General features: G+C 44.7%; 1 protein-coding gene across 5 annotated transcripts in view; it reads right to left on the bottom strand.

The window, feature by feature from the left end:
- Positions 1–26,301, bottom strand: part of LOC139410952 (smoothelin b) — a 93,265-nt gene that overhangs the window by 6,054 nt on the left and 60,910 nt on the right. For 3 of the 5 annotated variants that reach the window (XM_071156658.1, XM_071156657.1, XM_071156661.1), the window contains 8 exons: positions 21,629–21,699; positions 2,688–2,882; positions 2,265–2,340; positions 1,863–1,895; positions 699–881; positions 510–572; positions 317–392; positions 28–183 (listed from right to left, as the gene is read on the bottom strand). In XM_071156658.1, the coding sequence (XP_071012759.1) occupies positions 28–183; positions 317–392; positions 510–572; positions 699–881; positions 1,863–1,895; positions 2,265–2,340; positions 2,688–2,882; positions 21,629–21,699 (853 nt within the window). The remainder of the gene's footprint in view (positions 1–27; positions 184–316; positions 393–509; positions 573–698; positions 882–1,862; positions 1,896–2,264; positions 2,341–2,687; positions 2,883–21,628; positions 21,700–26,301) is intronic. The other 2 variants (XM_071156660.1, XM_071156659.1) reach the window with 1 other exon arrangement.

Here is a 26,301-nt window from a genome sequence, read left to right as displayed (position 1 = left end):
GCTATTCTCAGTTCTTTCTATCCTTACCCTCCGCTCTCCTTCTCCAACTTCTCGATCATGGCTTTGCGGGACTGTGCGGCGGACGTCTTGGGCAGACTCTGGGCTCTCATCAGCTCCTTACGCTTCTCAGCCTGCCGGCGCTCCGCAGCACGGGACGCTGTGTCATCCTCACGGTCAAACACACTGATGGAGGAAGATAGAGAAGGGGTAAATTATAGTTCAACACAATTTCCGTTAATCCTATAGGGGTTTCAGAGGAGGAGGGTTTAGGCACAGAATTCAATACAGCACAGTATTATATGGGTTCAGTTCTCACCTGCCCACTTTCCTGGCAGAGCTGGAGCTGGAAGAGGTAGATGAGTAGCTGTAGGACTTCGACTGGACTGTCCCCACTACAGAACACAGGGAGGTGGTGGTGGTGGTGAGATCACACAACACCATATATGGATGAGAACAGATAGCAATCAAATTATGATTTAAATGAGGAGGAAGATGCATTGATGACTCACTGTCTGTTTTCTTCACATAACTGGCCTCCATGATGGTGCTGTGAGCTGTCCTGCTGCCATCACCTAGACACACAAACACGTACATTAGAACCATTTCAACTGACCTGGGAAGATCATGCAGGAGCTAGTGTTCTGCCCAAATGTATCAGCCATGTTGTCAGCCTAAGACATGGTGTGTGATTGGCCTACCAGACTGGGCGAAGTGGTTTGTCTTGGTGACTTGGCTGAGGGTGGAGCCATCAGCTGACTTCTCCACCTTCCTCATCACGACCTCTTCAGCTCCTCCTCCTCCCGTACGACCCTTCTGAGCGCGCTCTTCTCTCTGCTGCCGAAGCTCCACAAGACGAACCTCTCTCTCCTTTTCTCTTTGGTCTGAGATAGAGGAGAGGAGGGATGGCAAGAGGAAAAGGTCAGTGGAAAAAGAGGGAGAAGAGGCACTCAACAAGTTGACAGCATCTCATCTGCTACAAAGCCAAACTAAACATGGGTTGAATGTTTGCGGAGGTACATTTCAAGATTCTTTCCAAAGCACCATCAAATGCCTTGGAACACAAACAGCCACCCACAGGTGAAAGACAAACACAACCAACCCCAGGCTGTGCTGTGGTGGGGCATGTGCTAAACAAACATTAAAGAGTGCAAACAGAGACCCTGAACGTCACGTCAGACCAGTGAGACACGGGCATAGAAAGGCTACTGAACGCTGTCCAACACTACTGTTACCCGATGCCTGGGAGCTCTAGCAGTCTTACCTGTCCCTATACCTTCCTAATCCCCAGAGACACAGTTAAGCGCTCATTATAATGGAACTAAATACCTCCGGCCTCTCACTTACTGTTTCAACAGATTGGCTAGGGTTAAGGGTAATACAGGGATGAACTGGGTGGCTAGCTACTAAGTCCATGGAAACTTCTCTGATACAGAGTTCCGAGTCCTGCCTGGAGTCTCAACAAACAATTAGCACTTTGCACCCAGCCGTCCATATATGGAACAACATGAGGTGTGTTTGCCCTGAGACAGTGAGTGAATCATAAAGTCCCCGCATCCTCCTGATAGATCACATATGGCACTGTGGTGAGTGCTGGGTAGTCACTCCAACATCTACAGAAAACATAAAGACTCATGCGTTCCCTCATTGTCCACCATACAGGTTCCGCGTGTTCATGGTTGTTGCTGGTCAGTTCATGATCAATGTGTATCATTGAGAAAACTCAAATGACAAGCTCGAAACAGCACTGGTGGGACAGTATGGTTGACAATGAGGGGATACAGCCAAGTGGGACATTGATAAATGACTAACACGGATGCATATACTGTATTAACATAGTCCGCAAACACACAGGATGTTCCTACCTATTTCCTCCTGTGTACATCCCAGTACGGCTTCTGAGAGCAGGATGGGAGAACGTGAAAATAAGATCAGAAAATAAGGATGGAAAATGGCGAGAGATGAGGCAGACATAATGCAGACTAGATTTGATGAAGGTCAAACTACCAGCAGAAAGACCCAGCAGTTAATATCATAACTAAAACAAGACAATGATGGAGAAAAGACAACAGCTACAAATATGAAACCAGAGGGGGAAAATAACAAAGAGATGGATAAGGAAGAGAGAAAAAGGAGGTAAATAAAGAAATGAGGTTGAGGTATAGAGTGGTCAGGTAAGTACAGAGAGTGAAAAATTGAAAGGTGTTAAGAGGTTGGAGAGAGGGAAGGGACACGAGGTTGGTTAGTCTGGCTGTGGTCTCTCTCACCTCTCTTCCTCTTACGCAGATCTCTCATGGCCTGTCGGATCATCTTCCTCTCCTCAAAGTCCTTGGACTCATCCAGCTGTCGGAAAGAACAGGACAGACGGAAGGAATGAGAGGGGTCGGTCTTCAGACAAACTCAGTCATATAGCTACAAATACACACAGCACACTCACACAGAGTGTAGTGTACACACACAGACACACAGAGTGTAGTGTACACACAGACACACAGAGTGTAGTGTACACACACAGACACACAGACACACACTGAAATGTAAAGGTACGACCTTTCCAAATATAAGTTCTCTCAGCAGATCAGATTAAACTCTTCACTAATACACAAAAACAACAACACCACATTGCAACACATTTACGTTTGGGGATTTGAGGACTGTAAGCATGTGTGATATGGGGGAGTGGGAAGTACCATTTTATCCAGGAGCTCCTCATCGTCGATGGCGGCCAGCTGTTCTGTAGTCAGTTTTCCAGAGCGTTCTTCGACTTTGGCCCGAGCTGCAGAAGAGCCGTTGGGTACAGTAGCCGGGGCCTGACAGCATGCCACCTGCACCGTGGGCTCCACTGCAAACACTGGCTCTGAGGCCATCACAGGCTCTGCCTCCATCTACACAGACAGAGAGAGGGGGCATGATGGGTTATTTTCATGTTATACAGCTTTTTAAATCAGGATTGGTATCCATTTTAGACTGTGAGTGTGAACAATTTTTTATCCTCAGCTGAGGGTCAATGTTAATTTCAGCACAGACATAAACAGATACAAAAGGTGGTCGATCATACTCAAATACCATTTTCCAGCTGGTGAGAAACCATGGGACCAGAACACACAAGGCCAGGGGAGGGACAGAAAAGGGAGGCTTCTAAACCGTCAACCCCTACAGCTGTGTTTATAGCAGTTTCCTGACATTTAGGGTGGAATGAGCACTGGAGGATTTCAGGAAAACTTCCTGGAACGTTTGGAGGTGGGAGGGGGAGCATGTACTCCAAGAATCAACTAGACTCAGCCGCGGGACGATTTGTACTTGAGTGGATGGTCGGGGGGCTGGAACATAATTATAAATACGTTGTAGGCTGCAAATTGACCGCAAGAAGGCCAAATAGATCATATTTGACTAAAACATAACCATTTCAAACCTTGTTTACATTTGTATTTGATCACGTGTCTCTATGCGTGGTAATACTTGGGAACAGATTTCCAAAATTAAAATCACTTGAAGCTGATTTGCAGGTGTTTTTAACTTGCAACAATGAATAAGAGGGACATTTGAGTACTTGTGAGGCATCTGTTTCTCAAACTAGACACTCTAATGTACTTGACCTCTTGCTCAGTTGTGCACCGGGGCCTCCCACTCCTCTTTCTATTCTGGTTACAGTTTGCGCTGTTCTGTGAAGGGAGTAGTACACAGCGTTGTACGAGATCTTAGGTTTCTTGGCAATTTCTTGCATGGAATAGCCTTCATTTCTCAGAACAAGAATAGACGGACGAGTTTCAGAAGATAGTTATTTGTTTGCCGCCATTTTGAGCCTGTAATCGAACGCACAAATGCTGATGCTCCAGATACTCAACTAGTCTAAAGGCCAGTTTCATTGCTTCTTTAATCAGAACAACAGTTTTCAGCTGTGCTAACATAATTGCAAAAGGGTTTTCTAATGATCAATTAGCCTTATAAAATGATAAACTTGGATTAGCTAACACAACGTGCCATTGGAACACAGGAGTGATGGTTGCTGATAATGGGCCTCTGTATGCCTATGTAGATATTCCATTAAAAACCAGCCATTTCCAGCAACAATAGTCATTTTCAACATTAACAATGTCTACCCTGGATTTCTGATATATTTTATGTTATTTTAATTTACAAAAAATGTGCTCTTCTTTCAAAAACAAGGACATTTCTAAGTAACCCCAAACTTTTGAACAATAGCACACACACACACACACACACACACACACACACACACACACACACACACACACACACACACACACACACACACTAGTGCCTTTGGAAAGTATTCAGACACCTTCACTTTTTCTACATTTTGTTACATTACAGACTTAATCTAAAATTATTATAATTGTTTTTAAACCTCAGCAATCTACACACAATACCCCATAATGACAAAGCCAAAACAGGTTTTTAGATTTTTTTGTAAATGTATTAAAACAAAAAAAAAACAGGAAAACCTTATTTACATAAGTTTTTAGACCCGTTGCTATGAGACTTGAAACTTCATTTGAGTCCACCTATGGAAAATATAATTCATTGGACATGATTTGGTAAGGCTATATAAGGTCCCACATTTGACAGTGCATGTCAGAGCAAAAACCAAGCCATGAGGTCACAGGAATTGTCAGTAGAGCTCAGAAACGGGATTGTGGCGAGGCACAGATCTGCGGAAGGGTACCAAAACATTTCCGCAGCATTGAAGGTCCCCTATCGTCTAGAATCGGCTTTCTATTTCACAACAAAGCCTCCTTCACTCACGCCGCCAAACTTACCCTAGTAAAACTGACTATCCTGCTGATCCTCGACTTCGGCGATGTCATCTACAAAATAGCTTCCAATACTCTACTCAGCAAACTGGATGCAGTCTATCACAGTGCCATCCGTTTTGTTACTAAAGCACCTTATACCACCCACCACTGCGACCTGTATGCTCTAGTCGGCTGGCCCTCGCTACATATTCATCGCCAGACCCACTGGCTCCAGCTCATCTATAAGTCTATGCTAGGTAAAGCTCCGCCTTATCTCAGTTCACTGGTCACGATAACAACACCCACCCGTAGCACACGTTCCAGCAGGTATATCTCACTGATCATCCCCAAAGCCAACACCTCATTTGGCCGCCTTTCCTTCCAGTTCTCTGCTGCCAGTGACTGGAACTAATTGCAAAAATCGCTGAAGCTGGAGACTTTTATTTCCCTCACCAACTTTAAACATCAGCTATCTGAGCAGCTAACTGATCGCTGCAGCTGTACATAGTCCATCTGTAAATAGCCCACCCAATCTACCTACCTCATCCCCATGCTGTTTTTATTAAAGGTAATGATTAAAATATTCCACCCTGAAACCATATAATTGTATGAAATCTTTAGAAACTATAATCTGATGATGTATGTAGTTTTCGTCAGAATTAGAACAAGGACCTTTTGCTCCTTTTTAGTATGTAAGCAGGGTGCAAGTGTGAAACAAATGGTAAGAGGAGCTATCGACAGACAAGTTGTACTACTGTGTTCCTTACAGGACATTCTGTCCCCACCCGTGGAGGGGAGAAACTGTTAGGCTTGCAGAAGATTATGAAGCATGTTGCAGATTAAAGAAACAATGTATCTGTGAGGTGGAAAAACACCGACTGTCTGAGCAAGGCGTAGCTTAAGATTTGTGTGTGTTATAAAGACTGTGTTTGCATTCTTGACTTTAGAACGTTCTCGTGAATAAATTGTACGAGCCTTTTGCATAAACTGAGTCTTTGCCTAATTATTATTAATCCCAAGGTCTTACAAACAGAGAGATACAGCGGTTCGACGTCCCTGCCAAGCAACAGTTAGCTCACTCATCATTGGCCCTCTCAGTCTGTCTAAGCAGTATGATGAGGAACAGAGGGCTCATGTCATGTGACAGGAGTAAAGCACTACTTTGGCTATGGGCCTGTAGAGGTGCAATAATGTAAACTGTGTAGGATTGAATCCAGCTTAACTCCTATAGTAGTATACACACTACAGTACTGTAAAAGCACAAGCACATTGTCCAGGAGCAGATGGTGCACCTCAGTCAGTGCTGTTACAGACAGGAGAGATGTAGGCTTTTTGTGTGCTCCCACTGCTGACAGACGAATAAAGGAGATGAGACATGGACATAAACGCAGCACAGTCTTCCATTAAGATACCACTGGCTTTGTAACCATTTCTTTTAAGAGGCCATAAAGCCTATAGATAACACCTCTTAAATAGATTTTCATATGGTGCCACATGCCTTTTTCTGACTATAGAGGCTGGGCTGGGCTGGTCTGCTAGACTTTAATGCTTTTGTTGTAGATGTCCAGGTCCAGATTTAGCCCCAGACTGCTGGCACTGACCCCATCAGCCCCCCCACCCCCTCTCCTCCCAGAGAGACCAGCCAGGGAGAGGGTGCCCCCCAGCCCCAGTGCAGACAGAGCTGTGTGATCCAGGGTGGCCTCTGGTTCTGGTCCTGGAGGTCTGGACTGAGATTCAGGGGTCTGACCCATGGGACAGGTCAGAGTGAGAGCCACTTGACCGCAGTGGAATGTTATTGGACACAGCCCTGCATAAAAACACCAAAACAAACAGGGCCTCACTGGAACAGATGCTTGGACATTGTGGGGTTAGGGGTGAGGGAGTGAGGGAGAGGGGTGAGGGAGAGGACATATCCACTTTAAATGGCTTGTTATATAATTAATTAGTGATTAGGGTTCCAGTTATAGTACCCTAGGGCAAGAGATGGGGTTATTTTCTTCTGTGAGAGTGTGAGAGTGGACATAGGTTAAGAGTGGTGGCGCAGTGGTTAAGGGTGCTGTACTGCAGCGCCAGCTGTGCCATCAGAGTCCCTGGGTTCACGCCCAGGCTTTGTCGTAACCGGCCGCGACCGGGAGGTCTGTGGGGCGACGAACAATTGGCCTAGCGTCATCCGGGTTAGGGAGGGCTTGGTCGGTGGGGATGTCCTTGTCTCATCGCGCTCCAGCGCGATGAGGTGGGCCGGGCGCAGTGCGCGCTAACCAACGGTGTAGCCCCTACACATTGGTGCGGCTGGCTTCCGGGTTGGATGCGCGCTGTGTTAAGAAGCAGTGCGGCTGGTTGGGTTGTGTATCGGAGGACGCATGACTTTCAACCTTCGTCTCTCCCGAGCCCGTACGGGAGTTGTAGCAACGAGACAAGATAGTAGCTACTACAACAATTGGATACCACGAAATTGGGGAGAAAAAGGGGTAAAAAAATTTAAATTAAACAAATTTTTAATTAAAAAAAAAAAAGAGTGGCTGGTGTGCCTAACACTATGCCATTGTGTGACGTGTCCATACACTTTTAGTACTGAGAGCTGGGAAAAGAGATCCGCATCTCTAATTCATTGATGATTGGAAAGAGACAGGCTTTTTTGTCTTCTTTCATGGGCATGAGAGTGAACATTGTGCTAAGGGTGTCCGGTTGAGTCTAACACTATGCCATTGAGAGTGTCCGTACACTCTAGACCTACGGCTCGGTTATGTAAGAGGTGTTGAGGCAGAGGTGGATCTATATAGTACGGCATTGTGAAGCGTAGGGGTCGGGTAAGATCAGCTTCCATGCATGCCAGTCATCTGTCAGTCTGTGACATGACTGAACTAAAGGAGAACAGCTTCCCTCTGGGTGGGAGAGGCCTGACGGACAGGACCAGCTGGTCTGGGAGCATTACTGGGCTAAGGACCCTGTCCAGCTGAATAATACCACATCAATTCCCTTCAATATCCCTCAAAATGTCATCAACATACAACAATAAACATACACTATAGAGCCAGGATGCTCTGTCACTCAGAGCAGCTCAGAATACATTACATTATTAGGAATAACAGACTTGGCAAACTTTCACACACACCAATCTACAGCAACATACAGTATGATTTCCCAACCAACAGAGCAGAGAGGTCAACAGGTTTCAGAGCCTATCTGTGTCAGTGTTAGTGGTAACCGGTGTTCAAATCAAAATCAAATCACATTTTATTTGTCACATACACATGGTTAGCAGATGTTATTGGTCACATACACATGGTTAGCAGATGTTATTGGTCACATACACATGGTTAGCAGATGTTATTGGTCACATACACATGGTTAGCAGATGTTAATGTGAATGTAGCGAAATGCTTGTGCTTCTAGTTCCGACCATGCAGTATCTAACAAGTAATCTAACAATTTCCCAACTACTTATACACAGAAATGTAAAGGAATGAATAAGAATATGTACATAATACCAGACTAATACCATCAGAGTAATTTGAAGGTAAATAACATAGGACAGAGAGAGAGAGAGCCTCTACATTGTCAGCTCTTGGCTGGGTTCCCTTTACCCCAGTCAAAACACAGAGCAGAGCTGACCTTTTTGACCTGGACTACAGCAGGCTGCAGGGTTCAAGAGCAGTCTGACTGCCTCTAGAAGGCTGAGGAGCACATCAGGTCCAATTTCTCGAGTCCTGTAATTACAAAGGGTCTGATGGAGTGCCATTGGTGAGTCACATACCTGAGATGTAATCAGAGAGAGCACCCAGGCTGTGATCCATCAGTTGGCCACAGAGAAGGGTATGGTTCAGTATCTGACCAGGATATCCCAAATCAAATCGTAATGTCAAAGAGAGGTGAGGAGTTCCTAAAAGACTGAAGGGTAGTCCAAGTCCAACACAATGTTAGGGACCTATTTTAGGAGGAGAGTGCCACAGAGATCTTAGGAGCCCAGTGTTTGGGCAGTAGACCAGAGGCTTTCATCATGACCAGGCGGTTACTCAGAAGATTAAATGACAGCAAACAGGATACTTCCTCCCACCACAGGATGTGTGTCCCCTGACAGAACACGGAAACAAACAAGAACACCTGCACAAACACTCAGGGCAGTGAGGGCACCTCCACAAACCCCAACATCCACCCAATAGGATTAATGCATTTAAAAACTCAGGTGTCACACAATCACAGGTGTCACACACTCACAGGTGTCACACACTCACAGGTGTCACACACTCACAGACAATGAGAGAGGGGCTGGCACGAAACAGAGAGAGAAGAGAGAGAAGGTCATGCTTTGTGGATAGGAGGGGATGATGTGGATGGGAGGGGATGATGTGGGATGATAGAGATCATGTTGGAACTGTCCTCATAAGTAGAGGGTGGAAAAAGACAGCAGGAGAGAAGGAGGGGCTACAGGCATGAAGGAGGGGCTAAAGGAAGGAGGGGCTAAAGGCATGCAGACGAGATGATTGGTTACGGTTAAATCCCCTTCTTCACAATGATACACCTAACCCGGGGATGTAACCAGACATCTGTACTGACAATGTACTCTAATCTGCTGTCAAGCTGAACACTAAAACAATAAACTAACCTAGACTGATCAGATGCTTATTATAGATGCGAAAACCTGTCATCCAAGATTAGAGGAAAATCTAGGCATCAAAGAGGGATGGGGAAGAGAGTGTCAGTAAAGAATAAGAGACTGGAACTGATTCTAAATATTTTGTCAGGAGGGGATCCATACAGGCATAGAGAGAGAGAGGTATACCATGCTGTTGCTGTGAGAGATGCCTCCTAGTCCTATCAGTGAGGAGGTGGAAGAACAACGACGTGTGGCAAAGGTGGCACAGTGTGGGACTGGTGTGGCCTCAGGTTGACAATCTCGTCCATCGGGTGTTTTAGGGCTGAGGCGTGTGCTGGATGGAAGTTGGAGGTCATTGGGAGTGCTGGGTGTTGGCTCCGGGACGAAGGCTGTGTAAGGTGGTGGTTCAGGCAGGCCCAGGGCCTGACACAGAGCCTCCACCTGGCGGGCCAGCCTCTCCTGCTGGATACGCAGCCTCAAGTTCTCCTCCTGCAGAGCTGCCAAAGCTGTAGACAGAGGAGCCACACGCGCTGCAGCCTCCTCGAGCCGTGCATCCACCCGCTTCCCAAAGGCCTGCAGGTCACTGTGGATCTCCCCCACAGCACAGCGCAGTGTCAGCTCCAGCCCACACTCACCTCCCTCACTCTCCTCCTCCTCAGCCTGATCTTGGGCTAGCAGGTCACCAATCACCTCCTCCAAACCAGACTCAGCACACAGGCTGTCTGGATTGCCCACCAGGGGCTGTGGAGCCTCTGAGGCCGACAGGAAGTCCAGGTTCACTCCAGGCATGGTGGGTAACTGCTCTCAATATCAAAAGTCACACCGAAGGTCGTATCTCATTACAATGAGATGCAAAGTCCCTCTCTTTCAACTAAGCGCTAGGAACCAAATCGAGCTCTAAGAGTTAAACAATCCAAGAGCAATGTTGGTTGAGTTTTCAGTACGTATCCCCTGGGAGAAGAGGACAGTATGTCTCTGTCTGCCTGTTTATAGAGACCCTCCAAAACAACTCTAGTTCTTTATACCCCCCACAAATCCCAGACAGCCAATGAGCATTCACAGAATCCCGTTTCCAAGGCAGCAGAGGCCCCCACCCCTTTGTTTCCCTCAGGTGCCATAGACATGTGTATTTATTTATCACTAGCCCCATCTATTATTCCACTGAGTCAGTCAGGGCCTGGGTGTCTGGTGGGGGGCCGGAGGGGAAATACGGGTGACAACAATTCATAACCCCCCCCTCAACTCCCCATTTATTTAGAACCCTTGTCCTTCACACCTCGATTGGCAGGCGACTGGGGTTTGGATGGGGCTGTGTCTGTGTCTGGCCGACTGAGAGGGCAGACAGAATTTTACTTAAAGTGTTTGACAGCAGCCTCTCAAGCCTCTCAGGCTTGACATTATGAGTCAGTTGAGCTGCATGGGTCAGGTCAGAGGACAGGTCACCAAGGGTTAGGAGAACCTAAGAAGCACGCCGAGCTGTGAGAGAGAGACAGATGGTGGTCAATGTGGTGGGCTATAGACACCCTGAACCTGGTTCTGGTTGACCCTGGCCGTGGGGAAGGCTCTTGTTAAAGGCCAGCTGCTCTCTGCCGTGTGCTTGCTTTGGAACTTGCTGATAGAATATAATATCACAGTGGTCTGACCAGCTGCTGTAACGTGTGCATTCTTCAAGTGCTTTGTGTGTCAAGTTGAATGCTTTGAGAGAGTGTTGAACAGTCTGTGTCTATATGAATGTGTGCCTCCAGCATGCATTTGTGTGTATGTATGGAATGGTTATAACCATTCCAATTTTAGAAAATTACAGCACTATAGGTCTGCATGAATCAAATCATCTGAACTCAAACTACAGTGATCTACAGTGATATCAGGTGAACAAGGTTAGCGCAACACAAGCAAGCCCTCTTAGCACGTAATGTTGTTCTTAATCTCTGGTACACACACCTAAATGGTGCTTAAGCAATATAGCTAAAACTGTGTTCACTGAAAACCAGCATTTTTGTAGTTATTTGGCATGGTGGTTTCCAGGGATGGGTTCAGTTACGTTTCAATTCAGAAAGTAAACAAAATTCTTATTCTAATTCAAAATGTTCCTAATTGAAAAGCATTGATGAGAATTGGAAATGGAATATCACTGTACTTCCTGAATTGACTGGAATTGAAATGGAACTTCCCCAACCCTGGTGATTTAATCAAACCCCTAGGCATTCCTTAATATTGATATTGAGTGTGTAACTGAACTGTTGATCCTGGGATTTAGAGGACAGCAGAACGGCTTCCAGGAACGGGGAGCAGGCCAGAGAGACTGTGGCCAGGCAGGCCAGGAGAAGTGGGTCAGACCCTATCAAGGACATCACTTTAGTCTGGCGCGCACACACACACACACACACACACACACACACACACACACACACACACACACACACACACACACACACACACACACACACACACACACACACACACACACACACACACACACACACACACACACACACACACACACACACACACACACACACATCTGAACACTGCAACAAGGTTTGTGTTTGTGTGTGTGTGTGTGTGTCTGTCAAAACACAGGGACAAAGAGACAGAGAGAGCATGTGTTGTGCATGTGAATGTTCTCTATATCTCTGAATGTTATGTATCTGTATAATAAGCAAGTGACTGTATTCATGCCCTAAGGCACACCTGTGTAAATCAGATAGCCATTAATTGCGTCCGTCTCAGAGAAGTGACAATGTCTTTGATCGTTGTGACTGGAGGTCGACCGATTAATCAACATGGCTTATTTCAAGTTTTCATAACAATCGGTAATCAGCCTTTTCGGACGCCGACTAAATTGCAATCCACGAGGAGACTGTGTGGCAGGCTGATCACCTGTTACGCGAGTGCAGCATCAAAAGGACCTTGTGACTGCAAGGAGCCAAGGTAATTTGCTAGCTAGCATTAAACTTATCTTATAAAAAACAATCAATCTTCACATAATCACTAGTTAACTACACATGGTTGATGATCTTACTAGGTTAACTAGCTTGTCCTGCGTTGCATATAATCAATGTGGTGCCTGTTAATTTATCATCGAATCACAGCCTACTTCAACTTGATGATTTAACAAAAGCGCATTCGCGAAAAAAGCACAATCGTTGCAATAATGTACCTAACCATAAACATCAATGCCTTTCTTAAAATCAGTACACAAGTATATTTTTTAAACTTGTTATGTAGTTAAAAAAAATAATTAATGTTAGCAGGCAATATTAACTAGGGAAATTGTGTCACTTCTCTTGCGTTCAGTGCAAGCAGAGTCAGGCTATATGCAGCAGTTTGGGCTGCCTAGCTCGTTGTGAACTGTTGAAAAGCCATTTATTCCTAACAAAGACCGTAATTAATTTGCCAGAATTGTACATAATTATGACATAACATTGAAGGTTGTGCAATGTAACAGTAATATTTAGACTTTGGGTTGCCACCCGTTCAATAAAATATGTAAAGCTGGGCCTCCCGGGTGGCGCAGTGGTTAAGGGCGCTGTACTGCAGCGCCAGCTGTGCCATCAGAGACTCTGGGTTCGCGCCCAGGCTCTGTCGTAAAACACAATTGGCCTAGCGTCGCCCGGGTTAGGGAGGGCTTGGCCGGTAGGGATGTCCTTGTCTCATCGCGCACCAGCGACTCCTGTGGCGGGCTGGGCGCAGTGCGCGCTAACCAAGGTTGCCAGGTGCACGGTGTTTCCTCCGACACATTGGTGCGGCTGGCTTCCGGGTTGGATGCGCACTGTGTTAAGAAGCAGTGTATCGGAGGACGCATGACTTTCAACCTTCATCTCTTCCGAGCCCGTACGGGAGTTGTAGCGACGAGACAAGATAGTAGCTACTAAAACAATTGGATACCACGAAATTGGGGTAAAAATAATAAAAAATATGTAACGCTTCCGTATTTCACTGAAAGAATAAATGTTTTGTGAAATGAGAGTTTACGGATTTGACCATATTAATTCTGTGTGTTTATTATAATTAAGTATATGATTTGATATTTGATAGAGCAGTCTGACTGAGCGGTGGTAGGCAGCAGCAGGCTCGTAAGCATTCATTCAAACAGCAGCTCTTAGCAATGCTTGGATGCACAGCTCTGTTTATGACTTCAAGCCTATCAACTCCTGAGATTAAGCTGGCAATACTAAAGTGCCTATAAGAACATCCAATAGTCAAAGGTATATGAAATACAAAATGTATAGAGAGAAATAGTCCTATAATTCCTATAATAATTACAACCTAAAACATCTTACCTGGGAATATTGAATACTCATGTTAAAAGGAACCACCAGCTTTCATATGTTCTCATGTTCTGAGCAAGGAACTTAAACATTAGTTTTTTTGCATGGCACATATTGCACTTTTACTTTCTTCTCCAAAACGTTGCATTATTTAAACCAAATTGAACATGTTTCATTATTTATTTGAGATTAATTGATTTTATAAATGTATTATATTAAGTTAAAATACGTTTTCATTGTTCATTCAGTATGGTTGTAATTGTCATTTATTACAAAAATATATATACAAATTGTCCGATTAATCGATATCGGCTTGTTTTGGTCCTCCAATAATCGGTATCGGCTTGTTTTGGTCCTCCAATAATCGGTATCGGCTTGTTTTGGTCCTCCAATAATCGGTATCGGCTTGTTTTGGTCCTCCAATAATCGGTATCGGCGTTGAAAAATCATATTCGGTCGACCTCTAGTTGTGACCCCGCTGCAGTTATTTACAAGAGAGTGTCTAAAAATAGTCAGCAGCTTAATCCAGAACACACCAATAAAACTCAGCTGGGACTTCACCCTGGTCCCCCCTCCAGAGAATAACAGCACAGTGAGATAAATGATCTCAGGCCACAGATTTAAGTCATATAGCCATAAAACACCAGGGATAAAACAGTAACACACTGCATCTGACTTACGGCTCCACTAACAAAATCCACAGACCAGGATCATCTCCAAAATAGTCAGAGACCTCATCTCTCTCTCCCTTTCTCTTGTCCTCCATAAAAGCCCTGTACAGGGGCCATATACTAGGGAACATGTGTGCTGGTTGGGTAACCCGTGCTCAGTGTTTGTTCAGGCTGTGCTGACAATAGGGAGATTAGTGTGCTGTATGACAGTGAGTGGCCAGGACTGACAGTTGATCATTCACTGTGGGACTGTGGCCATAAACCCCTGTCCAGCGTTACCAGCATGACCCAGGGCTCTGCTGTAATCTCCATGCCCGCAGGAGTGCCACTGCTTGTCCGTCGTCACCGCAGAGATAGAACGAAGGCATTATTTACGCCCGAGGGCACGGGTCAGCAGACAGCCTGGACGGGTGGCAGAGATGAGTGGGCACAGGTGAGGGTACCTAAGCCAGGTCCGACGTGGGCATCAATAACACCAACGGCCGGTCCCATCTGCCACATACACCCAGAGCTATTCCAACAGCACTCCCTCTTTCTCACTCTCACTTAGCTTAAGTCTCCGATCCACCTGTTTGTTGATCTTACCCTCCATTTCCATCCTTAACGCTCCCACCTTTTTTTTATCCTTCCAATTACCATTATTTATCATCTCTCCCCAACCCGCTTCTTGCTCGCTTTCTTCAGAGTTGATGCATTTTTATTATTCTGCCCATTGTAAGATTCAATGCTACCTTATCTGCATTATCCCAGTCCAAAAGCCTATCTGAACCTGAGCCGTCATTAAGTAACTGGTTGTGTATAGGGGTGATAACGATGATAAGGTTTGAGTACATACCACCAGAGAGGAGCAGAGGACCACCCACACAGATCACAAACAGTCTGTGTACCCCATGGCTGCTCCTTTACCAAACACCAATAAAGACTAACTCATCCAAAACAACCCTCTTATCACACAGCTTTGATTGCAAGACCTCCATAATAGGACTGTTCCATCAGTGTGTCTACAACCCTACGATCCTATAGAGGACAGAGGAATGTGAATGAGGATCAATGTCAATGCCTTGTCATGACATTGCCCTCTTTGGGTACAGCAAGCCCCACCCCCCTCTCCCTGTCTCCTACACCCAGGCTGCTGTGGTCAGAGAGAGGTCGTAAATTCCTGGAGGAGATTATCTCCTCATGGCCACAGTATAGCGAGAGAGTAGAGTTTTCATAGAAGAGAACAAAGGAATTTCTTACACCTCACAGAACTGTGTTTCGGAGAAGGTATAAAAGATCGGTGAAGAATCCAGCTACAAACTGGTCCGTTTGGTGCAATTTTGTGGAGCTCATGGGAGACGGTGCGGCCACATTACCATAACGCTGTTTATTTAATAACCTCAGATATGAGGTTTACATCTAATTGTTGTATAAGATGAATGAGTGAAGATGATACTGTTTGTAAAATTGTGTAATGTGATTTGACTGTTTAATGAAGGAAACTCCAATTCCCTTTTGAGTTTAACTAAATCAGAGCCCATGAGCCCAGTTAGGGTCGGGCATCCTGGGACAGGCCCTTTTCTGCAATTCCGAATAAAACCTCACCTTCAGAATTTCTCAACAGACCATGATTCTCTCAATTACGAGAGGACAAAAGTTGCAGACCAGCTTACCTCGATAACAAGAGGGCCAAGGTGAGACCAGACTGCTGAATCTTTTAACCATCCCACGCGGTTAACCTCTTAGACTATCAATACCGACAGAATAAGAACAAGTCTTTGATATTAATTACTAGTCTGCAGCTAGGAATTCGGTATCATTGAACGCGAAGACCGACAACTGCCGAAACATCTATCCATAACGACATGAATGAATGTCACACTGAACTATCCATTCTATCCACGACAGAGAGGGCAGACAAACTCTCCAACAGAAACAAACTTTTCAACAGAGCTCCCGACGACACACTGAGCGTAAATATATATATTGATTGCAATAGTTCTCGAATGAGTGAGCGTTCATGTGCAAAGGATTAGCATTTCAATTGTTATAATTATCAACTGTGTGTTGTCTTATCTCAGTCGACCCCCACTTCCCTTTCGTACACCAAGCCGCGATACCGGTTTATCCCACTAGGGAAACTCCCTTATCATTTCTTTGTAACTATCTACTGTTTGTTTATGCATTTCTGTGAATTACTTAGTAAATTAATGATTTAAGACAATTGATGTATGGATGACTCATAGTGAAGACTGGGTTCGTGCAGATAACCAACAATTTACGACGTTTGGAATGAGACTAACGTGAGGTAAAGAATAATTCATTCATCAGAAGACTATTGATCAGATATGAAAATATCTGAAAAGTTATATTAGGAAAATTACAACTTTGTGATCTGAATATTTTCCTTGGTGCCGCGACTTCCTAGTTAATTACAGTTACATGATTAATCAGTTTAATCGCGTAATAATAATTACAGAGAGTCATTTGATAAAGATTCATCTTCAGTTTAATGATGCCAAAGACATGACAGCCTGTTAATGGTGGGACTGGAAGCCAATCCAGACAAATTCATCGTCCATCATTGTCACGCACCCTTGAACTTCCATGGGCCTGATAGACTGTGGGACAGGTGGTGGGGCCTAGACCCAGGACAGAGGTACAGTGCAGCAGCCCTGCTTGATGCTAACCTAGAGCGAGAATAGCATCTGCCAGCTTCCCTTCACAAATCTCATTAGCAGAGTTATTTCCACGTGTCTCTAATAACCTGAATAAGCCCGGCTGATATACCATGCTGGTTGCTTTGGCTGAAAAAGCGTCCCCTGTTTGCCTACACAAAAAGAAACACGTCTTGTGCTCTTATTCACAAACACATTCGAAACCTCAACACATGGTCTCAGTACCTCGAAACAAGGACAAGTGCACATATGTAGCGCAACTGTCTTGGTGTAAGTCCTTACAAAAAGGACATCAAAATAATCCAATGGTCGTATCCATGACTTTCACAACGAGCCACCAAAGTTTACCACTGAAAATGGGAAATGTTTTCAATTCAATTGTAACACATCACATACACAGACATGCAAGCCTCTCGACCAGAGTTACCTATTAGTCCTGATTATGCCTAGCACGGGTCAAGCATACACCTCATCTTCAGCAGAATGAATACATGTCTTCTTGCCCCTTCATCTGGCTCAGTCTGTCTGTGTGTAACTGCAGGGTTAACTGATAGAGACAGTCTCTCTGCAACATCTTTCATCCCCCCCTCTCAGCCCCAATCCCAGGCAGCGTCCTCCCAGCCCAGCCCAGCCCTGATCCCCTAACCAGATTACTGCTCCGCTCTACATGGGGGGGTGAAATAGAAAACCATTAAGGAGGTAGGAAACTAGACTACACTTTTCCCTTACCCTACATTCACTTCCCTTCATTCACTCATGATAGAGCTTATTCATTTTAAGAAGTGCCGTTTAAGAAGTGTAACTTTCATCTAAATTGTAACATTCTGTCATTAACAGTGCATGTTCAAATGTATAGCAAATAACACGTTTTCATATAAAACATTTAAAAAAGACTATAGTAAGTGCCTATTACAGTAGGTGCTGCAAAGTAACAGGGTTATTTCTTAAGGCAGACATAAATCCCCTTGTGACAGGGGGAAAGAAGATTGTTGTGTGCAACAGGGAGAGGCAATTGAGAAAATGAAAATGTATGGGTAACATGGTTGACATGTTATGATCATACCCACTCAGTTTCCCACCACAAAACACCAGGAAATTACCAAAAAGAGTAGAACCAGCTCACATGCTTTTACTATATGATGACTATTGGATTCAACGTTAGGTTCAAAGTTTCTTTTTAAAATATATATTTTGTAAGGAATAGATTCAGCACATTAAAACAAGAGTTTAGTTCACATGACTGAATTATCTTAAAATGAGGGACAGACGTAGATTAATCAATAATCACATGAAACAAATAATAATCTTCAGAAATGACTGTCAGAGCATCTAGGGCTTTACAATGATGGTGAAATGTTGGAATTAAGTGGGTTCAAATCTTCCTAGAAATGACACAGGGTTGACGGAGGGAATTGTGAATTTGCTGAATTTTGCAGATGTATTGAATTCTCTATGTGGTCTATATAAAAGGTCACTTAATTTATAGAACAGGATTTTAAAATGCCATATTGGTGCACAATTTCTACTGAAAAATATCATAGGTACGCAAAAGGCACCCATTTTGTGGAACGACCCCTGTGTCATCATCTAGCTGAGTGGCTAGGACTGTAGAGAGGTGGCATGGGACTGTAGGGAGGTAGCATGGACTGTAGGGAGGTAGCATGGACTGTAGGGAGGTAGCATGGACTATAGGGAGGTAGCGTGGACTGTAGGGAGGTAGCGTGGACTGTAGGGAGGTAGCGTGGACTGAAGGGAGATAGCATGGAATGTAGGGAGGTAGCATGGACTGTAGGGAGGTAGCATGGACTGTAGGGAGGTAGCATGGACTGTAGGGAGGTAGCATGGACTGTAGGGAGGTAGCATGGACTGTAGGGAGGTAGTGTGGACTGTAGGGAGGTAGCGTGGACTGTAGGGAGGTGGCTCAGACTGTAAGGAGGTGGCATAGAATGTAGAGAGATGACATAGATTGTAAGGAGGTGGCATGGACTGTAGAGAGATGGCATGGGACTGTAGGGAGGTAGCATGGACTGTAGGGAGGTAGCATGGACTGTAGGGAGGTAGCATGGACTGTAGGGAGGTAGCGTGGACTGTAGGGAGGTGGCATGGACTGTAGGGAGGTGGCATGGACTGCAGGGAGGTGGCATGGGACTGTAGGGAGGTGGCATGGGACTGTAGGGAGATGGCACAGACTGTAGGGAGGTGGCATAGAATGTAGAGAGGTGACATAGATTGTAGGGAGATGGCATGGACTGTAGAGAGGTGGCATGGGACTATAGGGAGTTGGCATGGGCTGTAAGGAGATGGCACAGACTGTAGGGAGGTGACATAGACTTTAGGGAGGTGACAGACTGTAGAGAGGTGGAGATGGCATAGACTGTAGGGAGGTGGCATGGACTGTAGGGAGGTAGCATGGACTGTAGGGAGGTAGCATGGACTGTAGGGAGGTAGCATGTACTGTAGGGAGGTAGTGTGGACTGTAGGGAGGTAGCGTGGACTGTAGGGAGGTGGCACAGACTGTAAGGAGGTGGCATAGAATGTTGAGAGATGACATAGATTGTAAGGAGGTGGCATGGACTGTAGAGAGGTGGCATGGGACTGTAGGGAGGTAGCATGGACTGTAGGGAGGTAGCATGGACTGTAGGGAGGTAGCATGGACTGTAGGGAGGTAGCGTGGACTGTAGGGAGGTGGCATGGACTGTAGGGAGGTGGCATGGACTGCAGGGAGGTGGCATGGGACTGTAGGGAGATGGCACAGACTGTAGGGAGGTGGCATAGAATGTAGAGAGGTGACATAGATTGTAGGGAGATGGCATGGACTGTAGAGAGGTGGCATGGGACTGTAGGGAGGTGACATACTTTAGGGAGGTGACATATACTTTAGGGAGGTGACAGACTGTAGAGAGGTGGCATAGACTGTAGGGAGGAGGCATGGACTGTAGGGAGGTAGCATGGACTGTAGGGAGGTAGCAAGGACTGTAGGGAGGTAGCGTGGACTGTAGGGAGGTGGCATGGACTGCAGGGAGATGGCATGGACTGTAGGGAGGTGGCATAGAATGTAGAGAGCTGACATGGGACTGTAGGGAGGTAGCATGGACTGTAGGGAGGTAGCATGGACTGTAGGGAGGTAGCATGGACTGTAGGGAGGTAGTGTGGACTGTAGGGAGGTGGCATGGACTGTAGGGAGGTGGCATGGACTGCAGGGAGGTGGCATGGGACTGTAGGGAGGTGGCACAGACTGTAGGGAGGTGGCATAGAATGTAGAGAGGTGACATAGATTGTAGGGAGATGGCATGGACTGTAGAGAGGTGGCATGGGACTGTAGGGAGGTAGCATGGACTGTAGGGAGGTGGCATAGACTGTAGGGAGGTGGCACAGACTGTAGAGAGGTGGCATAGACTGTAGAGAGGTGGCATAGACTGTAGAGAGGTGGCATAGACTGTAGGGAGATGGCACAGACTGTAGAGAGGTGGCATAGACTGTAGGGAGGTGGCATAGACTGTAGAGAGGTGGCATGGACTGTAGAGAGGTGGCATGGACTGTAGACAGTAGGGAGGTGGCATAGACTGTAGGGAGGTGTCATAGACTGTAGGGAGATGTCATAGACTGTAGGGAGGTGGCATGGGCTGTAAGGAGATGGCACAGACTGTAGGGAGGTGACATACTTTAGGGAGGTGACATAGACTTTAGGGAGGTGACAGACTGTAGAGAGGTGGAGATGGCATAGACTATAGGGAGATGGCATAGACTGTAGGGAGGTGGCATGGACTGTAGGGAGGTGGCATGGACTGTAGGGAGGTGGCATGGACTGTAGGGAGATGGCATGGACTGTAGGGAGATGGCATGGACTGTAGGGAGGTGCAGAGATAAATCTCAGGAGGGATGGGATGGGGCATAGAGAGAATGAAGTGCCCAGTGCACCTCCCTCCCTCTCTGTCTGTTTCTCATACCCTACAAGGACACTCTTTGTTTGATAAACACCACGTCCACCCTGCTCGCTCGCTCTCTCTCCCTCCCTCCCTCTCACACTCTTATTAGGCACATGAGGCACTTGCTTTTAGGGGCAAAGCAAGTGCTTTGTGACAACAATGATACATTTAAAAAAAAATAAGAATAGAATAGAATTAAGTATGACATTTTAAGGCAAGAGGAAAACCATGACTGTTCAAATTATTAACTACATTTATATAATAAATGTAGTATAATAAATAATAACTACGTTTATTGATAGCTTTTAAAGGCATCACATGCAAAACTCAGGTTTGACACGTTACAGTCATTTAAAGTCCTACTCCAGTCTCCTTTTCACCTCATTTAACATCTGATTTACTTAACAACAGGCACACCTCAATAGGTGGTCCAGGTATGACATGTCATGGCACAAGTGGGGGGGGCTTTCCTTTTTTGTTCTCTATTGCTCCTCTGTTGTTCGTCAAGCAAGTGGGGAGGCCGGTGACATCACATCAGACCATCTCCTTAAATGCCCTATTCCTTGAAGTTTGCAGTTGTGTCAAAAAAAATGCTTTGCTGAAAATATATATGTTTTACCCTTCAGTGTGTACTGTACACATTACTGTATTTATACTTGGGATACTGTGTTTCAATTGGATAAGTCAAAAAAATTGCTGTAGTGTGTCTAACCCTGCGTTTCTGCCAGGACAGGAGGAGTGGAGTGTTACAGTACCTTGAATGAGGATCCAGACGTGAGGCTGGAGGGGGTCTTGAAGGGGGTCGCTCTCAGACCCATGGTCAACTCTGCCAGGGAGAGAGAGAGACCCATACAATGAGAGACTTACATGGAGCTGAAGTGTCAAAAGCTCTATAAAACAATGTCACAGCACACCACCAGTGTTTAACCATAAATAGTTACATGTTAAATGGACTCAAGTCCCTAAAGCATCTATGTTTTTGTATATTGTACATGATGATGTGAATATGGCTCTGAGTGTCCATGAGGGGACCATCCCTCACTTACATAAGCCGTCATGGTGCCTTCCTGTATTATACTTATGCAACAAACCAAAAAATATTCTACTGAGCCATTTACTTCATATAATATTCTTATCTTGTATTATTTCTTATTGTTGTTGCATTGTTGAGAAGGAACCTGCGAGTAAGCATTTCTTTGGACGGAGTATACCATGTGTATCCTGTGCATATGACTAATAAAACTTTAAATGATGTCATAAAGGATGGTAGTGGGTCACACTATGGACCCCGCCACCGCTAATACAAACACCCATGTTCCATCTTTCTCTGCACACATACAATGTCATGTGACCTTGTGCACCAACACCAACACACAGTAAACTGGGGACCAACATAATACGTTTTTTTCTGGATCAAAAAGGGGCTTAGGTGGTTGGGTGTGGCAGGGGGGCGTGGTAATGGGCACAGTCAGCCCGGTGGAGAACATTTTAGAGGCATCCACCTTGGCAGTGTAGCTTTAATATTTAAGCCAATTAATTACCTGCCATTCTCAAAATTTCTCCATGAAGATGAAGAGAAATAGTTTCAGTTTTAAAGCACATTTTCTCCAATCCTACACATTTTCTCATAGAGCGGAGAGAGAAAATGTTGCCTTTTTAAAGCTAATTTCCTGCAATTCTATGCATTTTGACATGGCTAATGCTGTGTTCCTTTGTCAAACATAATAAAATCAATACTGCTAAATTCAATGTTTTGGCAATTTTAAATTCTCCCTGACTGTCTAGCTTTTATTTAGATGATTGATAGTATTCTAATATCATATTTATATATATATAAACAATATATAGATACAGTGCCTTGCGAAAGTATTCGGCCCCCTTGAACTTTGCGACCTTTTGCCACATTTCAGGCTTCAAACATAAAGATATAAAACTGTATTTTTTTGTGAAGAATCAACAACAAGTGGGACACAATCATGAAGTGGAACGACATTTATTGGATATTTCAAACTTTTTTAACAAATCAAAAACGGAAAAATTGGGCGTGCAAAATTATTCAGCCCCCTTAAGTTAATACTTTGTAGCGCCACCTTTTGCTGCGATTACAGCTGTAAGTCGCTTGGGGTATGTCTCTATCAATTTTGCACATCGAGAGACTGAAATGTTTTCCCATTCCTCCTTGCAAAACAGCTCGAGCTCAGTGAGGTTGGATGGAGAGCATTTGTGAACAGCAGTTTTCAGTTCTTTCCACAGATTCTCGATTGGATTCAGGTCTGGACTTTGACTTGGCCATTCTAACACCTGGATATGTTTATTTTTGAACCATTCCATTGTAGATTTTGCTTTATGTTTTGGATCATTGTCTTGTTGGAAGACAAATCTCCGTCCCAGTCTCAGGTCTTTTGCAGACTCCATCAGGTTTTCTTCCAGAATGGTCCTGTATTTGGCTCCATCCATCTTCCCATCAATTTGAACCATCTTCCCTGTCCCTGCTGAAGAAAAGCAGGCCCAAACCATGATGCTGCCACCACCATGTTTGGCAGTGGGGATGGTGTGTTCAGCTGTGTTGCTTTTACGCCAAACATAACGTTTTGCATTGTTGCCAAAAAGTTCAATTTTGGTTTCATCTGACCAGAGCACCTTCTTCCACATGTTTGGTGTGTCTCCCAGGTGGCTTGTGGCAAACTTTAAACGACACTTTTTATGGATATCTTTAAGAAATGGCTTTCTTCTTGCCACTCTTCCATAAAGGCCAGATTTGTGCAATATACGACTGATTGTTGTCCTATGGACAGAGTCTCCCACCTCAGCTGTAGATCTCTGCAGTTCATCCAGAGTGATCATGGGCCTCTTGGCTGCATCTCTGATCAGTCTTCTCCTTGTATGAGCTGAAAGTTTAGAGGGACGGCCAGGTCTTGGTAGATTTGCAGTGGTCTGATACTCCTTCCATTTCAATATTATCGCTTGCACAGTGCTCCTTGGGATGTTTAAAGCTTGGGAAATCTTTTTGTATCCAAATCCGGCTTTAAACTTCTTCACAACAGTATCTCGGACCTGCCTGGTGTGTTCCTTGTTCTTCATGATGCTCTCTGCGCTTTTAACGGACCTCTGAGACTATCACAGTGCAGGTGCATTTATACGGAGACTTGATTACACACAGGTGGATTGTATTTACCATCATTAGTCATTTAGGTCAACATTGGATCATTCAGAGATCCTCACTGAACTTCTGGAGAGAGTTTGCTGCACTGAAAGTAAAGGGGCTGAATAATTTTGCACACCCAATTTTTCAGTTTTTGATTTGTTAAAAAGTTTGAAATATCCAATAAATGTCGTTCCACTTCATGATTGTGTCCCACTTGTTGTTGATTCTTCACAAAAAAATACAGTTTTATATCTTTATGTTTGAAGCCTGAAATGTGGCAAAAGGTCGCAAAGTTCAAGGGGGCCGAATACTTTCGCAAGGCACTAAGTTCATTAAGCGTTTTTCCATTCCGAAAATTAATTTAAAAAAATATACAGTGCATTCGTAAAATATTCAGAACGTAACAACATTTTGTTACATTACAGCCTTATTCTAAAATTGATTCAATTGTTTTTTCCCCCTCAACAATCTACACACAATACCCCATAACGACAAAGAAAAAACAGTTTTTTAGACATTTTTGCAAAGTTATAAAAAATGAACAAATGAAATAACACATTTACACAAGTATTCAGACCCTTTACTCAGTACTTTGAAGCACCTTTGGCAGTGATTACAGCCCTGTGTCTTCTTGGGTATGATGCTACAAGCTTGGCACACCTCTATTTGGGGAGTTTCTCCCATTCTTCTCTGCAGATCCTTTCAAGCTCTGTCAGGTTGGATGGGGAGCGTCGACGCACAGCTATTTTCAGGTCTCTCCAGATATGTTAGATAGGGTTCAAGTCTGGGCTCTGGCTGGCCCACTCAGAGACTTGTCTTGAAGCCACTCCTGGATGGTCTTGGCTGTGTGCTTAGGGTTGTTTTCATGTTAGAAGGTGAACCTTTGTTGTTGTCCTGTTGGAAGGTGAACCTGTGTGCTTAGGGTCATTATCCTGTTGGAAGGTGAACCTTCGTCCCAGTCTGAGGTCCTAAGCGCTCTGGAGCAGGTTTTCATCAAGGATCTCTCTGTACTTTGCTCCGTTCCTCTTTCTCTCAATCCTGACTAGTCTTCCAGTCCCTGCCACTGAAAGACATCCCCACAGCAGGATGCACCTGAGCTCAATTTTGAGTCTCTTAGCAATGTCTCTTAGCAAACTTATGTATTCAGACCTTTTTTTTTCAGACTTTTGTATTTGCATACATTTGCAAAAACCTCTAAAACCCATTTTTTTCTCTTTGTCATTATGGGGTTTTGTCTGTAGATTGATGAGGAACACAATGAATTGAATCAATTTTAGAATAAGGCTGTAACGTAACAAAATGTGGAAAAGTAAAGGGGTCTGAATACCTCCCGAATGCACTGTATATACAGTGCCTTGCGAAAGTATTCGGCCCCCTTGAACTTTGCGACCTTTTGCCACATTTCAGGCTTCAAACATAAAGATATAAAACTGTATTTTTTTGTGAAGAATCAACAACAAGTGGGACACAATCATGAAGTGGAACGACATTTATTGGATATTTCAAACTTTTTTAACAAATCAAAAACTGAAAAATTGTCAGTGCAAAATTATTCAGCCCCTTTACTTTCAGTGCAGCAAACTCTCTCCAGAAGTTCAGTGAGGATCTCTGAATGATCCAATGTTGACCTAAATGACTAATGATGATAAATACAATCCACCTGTGTGTAATCAAGTCTCCGTATAAATGCACCTGCACTGTGATAGTCTCAGAGGTCCGTTAAAAGCGCAGAGAGCATCATGAAGAACAAGGAACACACCAGGCAGGTCCGAGATACTGTTGTGAAGAAGTTTAAAGCCGGATTTGGATACAAAAAGATTTCCCAAGCTTTAAACATCCCAAGGAGCACTGTGCAAGCGATAATATTGAAATGGAAGGAGTATCAGACCACTGCAAATCTACCAAGACCTGGCCGTCCCTCTAAACTTTCAGCTCATACAAGGAGAAGACTGATCAGAGATGCAGCCAAGAGGCCCATGATCACTCTGGATGAACTGCAGAGATCTACAGCTGAGGTGGGAGACTCTGTCCATAGGACAACAATCAGTCGTATATTGCACAAATCTGGCCTTTATGGAAGAGTGGCAAGAAGAAAGCCATTTCTTAAAGATATCCATAAAAAGTGTCGTTTAAAGTTTGCCACAAGCCACCTGGGAGACACACCAAACATGTGGAAGAAGGTGCTCTGGTCAGATGAAACCAAAATTGAACTTTTTGGCAACAATGCAAAACGTTATGTTTGGCGTAAAAGCAACACAGCTGAACACACCATCCCCACTGCCA

The sequence above is a fragment of the Oncorhynchus clarkii genome, chromosome 6, assembly GCF_045791955.1.
Source record: "Oncorhynchus clarkii lewisi isolate Uvic-CL-2024 chromosome 6, UVic_Ocla_1.0, whole genome shotgun sequence".
Taxonomy (NCBI): domain Eukaryota; kingdom Metazoa; phylum Chordata; class Actinopteri; order Salmoniformes; family Salmonidae; genus Oncorhynchus; species Oncorhynchus clarkii.
This window is presented reverse-complemented; position numbering and strand designations above follow the sequence as displayed.